Source organism: Podarcis filfolensis (assembly GCF_964270895.1).
Source record: "Podarcis filfolensis genome assembly, chromosome: 13".
NCBI lineage: Eukaryota > Metazoa > Chordata > Lepidosauria > Squamata > Lacertidae > Podarcis > Podarcis filfolensis.
Genome location: NC_139615.1, coordinates 5,142,146 through 5,148,145, shown reverse-complemented (window position 1 = coordinate 5,148,145; position 6,000 = coordinate 5,142,146). Strand labels below are relative to the sequence as shown.

The 6,000-nt window shown below is 50.1% G+C and overlaps 1 protein-coding gene across 1 annotated transcript in view; it reads left to right on the top strand.

The window, feature by feature from the left end:
* The first annotated feature begins 4,652 nt into the window (after window positions 1-4,652).
* Window positions 4,653-6,000, top strand: part of LOC310746781 (polyunsaturated fatty acid lipoxygenase ALOX15B-like) — a 47,687-nt gene continuing 46,339 nt past the window's right edge. The window contains exon 1 of the mRNA XM_083580857.1: window positions 4,653-5,025. Coding sequence (XP_083436983.1) covers window positions 4,742-5,025 — 284 coding nt within the window. The 5' untranslated portion in view covers window positions 4,653-4,741. The remainder of the gene's footprint in view (window positions 5,026-6,000) is intronic.

Genomic DNA, 6,000 nt, shown 5'->3' with positions numbered 1-6,000 from the left:
CCTGGCGAGCACAGCAACTCTTCTCGGTCGATCTTGGTGTTATGTACTGAAGTTCTCACCCTGGGCCAGCACAGGGATACTGTAGATAGTTTTCACTCAGGTCCACATATGCAAATAAGGAATCGAAAGTGACGTTCAGTGATTGGATAATTACAGAAAGTTGTTACTGTTGCTTTGTAGTTGAGCTCTATATAAGCAGGTTGGCTGAACCCTTCAGTTCAGTTGTGTTCTGGCCTGTGAATAAACAAGAGCTGTTTGAAGAATCACTGTGTCGTCTGATATGTTCACCCACAACTTAACACTTGCCCCAATGAAACAGTTGCAAAGAATCTCCTCCTCTCCCAGATCGTTACAAAGCAAGCTGAGACTACATTGTTGTGCCTGCCTTTGCTCCTCCCTCTTCATACCTCTTCTGGTTCTGGGAGACCAGGAAGGAGGGGAGCTAGTCACAGCAGGAGGGGGAGACCCCCTGGCTTCTTCTCAGCCTGCCTCACCTCTGCCTCTTAGCTTCCATCCTCTTCAGCCCCTCATCCAGCCTCCTCTTCTGCCTCTCATTCTGTTGAGTTTTTTTTCAAAAAAATTATTAAGTTTTTCACAATTATAGCACATATCAGAACATATAACACAAAAAGGAAGAAAAAAATAAAAATAAATAAAGAGTGCATCAGAAAGGAAAACAGTACAGTCCACCACCATAAAAGAAATAATTTCCTTGTACAGTGGTACCTCGGGTTACATACGCTTCAGGTTACATACACTTTAGGTGACACACTCCGCTAACCCAGAAATAGTGCTTCAGGTTAAAAACTTTGCTTCAGAATGAGAACAGAAATCAGGCTCTGGTGGCGCAGCAGCAGTGGGAGACCCCATTAGCTAAAGTGGTGCTTCAGGTTAAGAACAGTTTCAGGTTAAAACAGACCTCTGGAACGAATTAAGTACTTAACCCGAGGTACCACTGTATCTGTATGTAACAGCTTTCCAATATCATTCTTTAGCCAAAATATTTCTGGTTATTATCTAATTTATTCCCTTTTCTTACTTTCTAACCCTCTTTTATTTAATAAATACTATTTTAATCCTAGGCCTATTTAATCCTAAGCACTTTCAAGTGCTTTCTAATTTTTTATATTTATTGAAATAATCTTTAAATTTCTTCCAATCTTCTTGGTATTCCTCTTCTTTCTGGTTGCAGATTCTTCCAGTCAGGTCAGCTAGCTCCGAGTAATCCATCATCTTCATCTTCCCTTCTGCCTCTCGTTCTGGACTGCTCTCTGCCACAGCCTTTTCCCGCTCACGGTGCCCTGTTGCCTCTTCAGCTTCCGGCACCTCTCCCCCCAGTCTGCTCCCTCTTCTCCCTCTGACCATTCATCGTCATCCCACCACCAATCCCCTGGCCTGCCCCATTCATAAATATAGGGTAGCAAAGGGATGCAACCATTTTGCATTGGTTTCTAGAGCTCAGGTAGTAGGAGCACCTGCGTTTGTTCAGGATTCACCCGGTGCGTTGCCTGAAGTCGGACGATTTGGATGTCGACTGCAGTGATCTAAACATTAAAGCCTTTGGAAGGAACCTTTCTTTTGAGTCTTTGTTCTCCAGCAACCGGGAGCCAAGAGAGCTGGTCTGTTGGGGTGCTGTCCCATTAATCTCAGCCTAACCCCAGCGAGTTTCTGTCTGCCTGCCTGCCTTATTACACGCAAGCAGCCCAAGGTGGTGAAACTTGACATCACCTTCCTCCTCCTTAAGTCTCAATGTTGCCCTTGTAGAGCCCAGAAGAGAGGAAGATCCAAGCCGGAATCAGGTGGCCCTGCCTCTGGTATCACCTGCTGTTGGGCTCCCTGCCTTCTGACCTTTTGTGGTTGTTGTTGTTTGGTCGTTTAGTTGTGTCCGAGTCTTCGTGGCCCCCTGGACCAGAGCACGCCAGGCACTCCTGTCTTCCACTGCCTCCCGCAGTTTGGTCAGACTCATGCTGGTAGCTTCGAGAACACTGTCCCACCATCTCGCCCTTTGTCGTCCCCTTCTCCTTGTGCCCACAAACTTTCCCAACATCAGGGTCTTTTCCAGGGAGTCTTCTCTTCTCATGAGATGGCCAAAGTCTTGGAGCCTCAGCTTCAGGATCCGTCCTTCCAGTGAGCACTCAGGGCTGATTTCCTTCAGAATGGAGAGGTTTGATCTTCTTGGAGTCCATGGGACTCTCAAGAGTCTCCTCCAGCACCAGAATTCAAAAGCATCCATTCTTCGGCGATCAGCCTTCTTTATGGTCCAGCTCTCACTTCCATACATCACTACTTCCGACCTACCAGTCCCAATTTATTTATTTATGGTACCCAGATTAAAATCTCCACTGCTCTGAAAGCACTGCCATTGATGTGTTGCCGGCACCTGTCTGTTCAACCAGGTGTTTGTGGGTTGCTAACTACAAGCCTTGGTGGCAACTGGCTGGTCTACTGCAGCTTGCCATTGTCTGACTGCATTCTAGCTCAGTCAGTAGAGCACGAGACTCTTAATCTCGGAGTCATGGGTTTGAATCCCACATTGGGCAAAAAGATCCCTGTATATTGCAGAGGTTCGGACCCTCGTGGTCCTTTCCAACTCTGCAATTCTATGAAACAGGCTGGAGGAGGCTAGCTGAGGACAAACTGAGTTTTATGGGACGCTGGTGTCTGAATTTGCCAAAACTTGGGGTGGATGCAAAGGGCTCCCGCCCCCCTTTATATTCCAAGAGACAGCCCTGCCACCATAAAGGTTCTTGCGTGTCAGGACAGTTTGACACGTCTTCCATGTAAACAAGGGCTGTTGTGAAACAGTTTTAAACAAAAGAAGAAGGAAAAAAAACCCCACACGCCCCAAAAGGCAAACGCATTTTGAGAAGTCGAGTCGGGAAAGGCAGTGGAAAACATGCTTGTCTGAGCAGGCCGGGAAACATATAAACAGATGCAAGTTGCTCATTGAAAGTTGCTTAGTGTTGGGGCCTGGTTTTGGGAAGAGAGAGAGAGATTGAGAGAGAGAGTGCTTTGACGTTTGATGCTTTCCGTGAACACCTGGCCTCAGGTATCGGTTGTGGCTCTTCGCCTCTGTGAGAGCTCTGCCGTCCCTGAGAAGCAGGTTGACTGCAGGCAACTGTAGCCTGCCCAGGTGCCGCCCACTGGGCGCCGGCTCTGCTATTAGGCAGGAGGAGGCCACACACACGCCGTACATTTCAAGAACCCTCAGACCACTTTAAACCGGTTCCCCCGAATAATCCTGGGAACTGTAGTTTTAGGGTGCTTAAGAGCTGTAGGGAGGAGAGTCTATACCCCTCGCAGAGCTGCTACAACTGCCAGCGTGGTTTACGGAGAAATCCCTCTTCCCAGGGAACTATGGGAAATGTAGCTCTGTGAAAGGACTCCTAACAAACCACAGTTCCCAGGATGCTCTGGGGGAAGCCACAGACAAGGGTCAGCAAACTTTTTCAGCAGGGGGCCAGTCCACTGTCCCTCAGACCTTGTGGGGGGCCAGACTATATTTTGGAAAAATAATAATAATGAGCAAATTCCTGTGTCCCACAAACAACCCAGAGATGCATTTTAAATAAAAGCACACATTCTACTCATGTAAAAACACGCTGATTCCCAGACCATCCGTGGGCCGGATTGAAAAGGCGATTGGGCCGGATCCAGCCCCTGGGCCTTAGTTTGACTACCTATGATTTAAAGTGTCAGAACGCTGCTTTCACATGTGTCCCTTGGACAGGGACTGAGAACAAGCCAAATTCCAGCTACCTTCAAAAAGCCACGGTGTCTGCCATCCGAAAAAAGTTGATAAGAATGGATCCCTGTTCCCAGGGAACTCTGGGAACACGGAGACTTGAGGAGGTTGAAGCAGGCAGGAGGAGATGGCTGAGATTGGTGGGACAATGCCTCGTTTTATGTACAGTGGTACCTCGGGTTAAGTACTTAATTCGTTCCGGAGGTCTGTTCTTAACCTGAAGCACCACTTTAGATAATGGGGCCTCCTGCTGCCGCTGCGCTGCCGGAGCACGATTTCTGTTCTCATCCTGAAGCAAAGTTCTTAACCTGAAGCACTATTTCTGGGTTAGCAGAGTCTGTAACCTGAAGCTTATGTAACCCGAGGTACCACTGTATTTTGATCTGACCTGATTTATTACAAACAGAATATTTGTTCTTCCAAGGAGCTCACGATTCTCTGCCTTTAATCCTCACAACAGCCTTGCGAGGTAGGCTATGTTGAGAAGCAGTGACTGGCCCCGAGGCCGCCCAGCGAGCAGATTCGAACCCTGACCTCTCCCGGGCCCTGATCCGAAACTCTAACCATTGCGCGCCCCCAGTTTCCGTTGGTGGGGCGCCTGATCCTGTTCAGTTTAAAAAACAAACCAGGCAGGAGCTGTACAATTTCTCAACATCTTGCAAACATTTCAGGAGGATGCTGGTGTCCATCCAAAAGACAAGGACCTCAGGCTGACCTCTGCGGTCCGGCACTCATCAGTTCCTTCTTTCGCAGACCAGGAAATCTGAACCACGCTGCCACGGACTGCAGTCGTGGCTCCTTCCGTGGCAAGGCCACCTGCCATTTCTGCCCCTCGGTGGCTTCCTGTTCCTCACCCTGCCGTGCAGATCCACACCTGCCCTGCCGATCCGTCTGACAGGCCCAGTTTCCTGGAGCAGTACAGGGTTGTGGGCGCCCTCGTTCCTTGAATCCACGAGGTCCCTCGCCTCGGCTTTTCTTCCCACCCCGTGGCCTGGAATGCAGGGCCTGCTGGAGAGGTCTGTGCTGTCTGCTTGGCTGGGTGCCACGAAGAATGCGCCTTCCTCTCCAAAGAGTGCTAGTGAAAGCACGAATTCTGCCACTCCCTCGAGCAGGGACAGCTCCTCCCCACACCTACCCCAAAGAGGAAGCAAAGTGGAAAGCCAGCTGGAGGAGAAAATATCTCGACTGTCGGTGCATCCCGGAGCCGTTCGCCTTTGCTGCCTGACTGCCCCAGCCGGTGTGGCCCACTCTGCCTTCTTGATCAGGGCAGCCAGAGACGGGTGAGCACCCTGGGGAGGCCTGGGGGTGGGAGGGAAAGCCACTTAGCCCCCTCCCCAAACTTGGGCAAACTCTCCCGCATCACTGCAGCCCAATTCATAGAGGGCACCGGTCTCCAGCTGGGTGAAGAGGCAAGGAAGCTTTGTAGATCCTCTCTGTTGTCAAGGGGTCCTGCCTCTGTGTCCCCAGCATGGCCTCTCAGAGGTTGCAATGCACCAAGGGTGCCTTTGAGCCTGGTCCTTAGGGGGTTTCCCCTCTCTCTGTCATCTTTTCTCCTCGCTGCGATCGCCTGCTTTCTTTTTCTGTCCCAGTTGCCAAAAGGTCTCAGGCGTGGAGGGAAGGCTCCTTGCAAAAAGAGCAGCCACAGCCCATGCAATATTCTAGTCCTCATCATGGCAGCTAAACCCACTGGCCAGACACAGTGGTGTGTGTGTGCGCGCGTGTGTGTTTGGAAAATGCAAAAAAAGAGGCTTAGAACCACAGATTTGTATAAGCGAAGACTGGTGATCGGCGGGGCAGTGTGGTGCAGTGGTTAGAGCGTTGGACCGGGACCTGGGAGGCCAGGCTTCAGATCTCCACTGGGCCATGAAGCTCGCTGGGTGGCCTGGGGCCAGTCGCTGCCTCTCAGCTGAACCTGCCTCACCGGGTTGTTGCAGGGATTAATCGAGGAGGGAGGAAACCGTGGATGCTGCTGTTGAATTCCTTAGAGAGAAAAAAGGGATGTGAATGCCATAAGTAAATAATACTCACCCTTTTAGCCGTCCAGTGTTTCCCCTGTCAAGGCTCAAGACCACAAGATGTTTTGCTGGCGGCGTGTTGACATTGTCCGATGATGCAAAGGCTCCATTCTAAGCTGCAGTAATTCAGAGCAGTTTGTGCAGCATGGCATTCTAGCCAGGCTGCTTTTATTGCAGGCAGAAATAGAAAAAGTGCAACCTTTTCCCGCACGGCCTGTGTCTCAGAATAGTGCCTTGTGT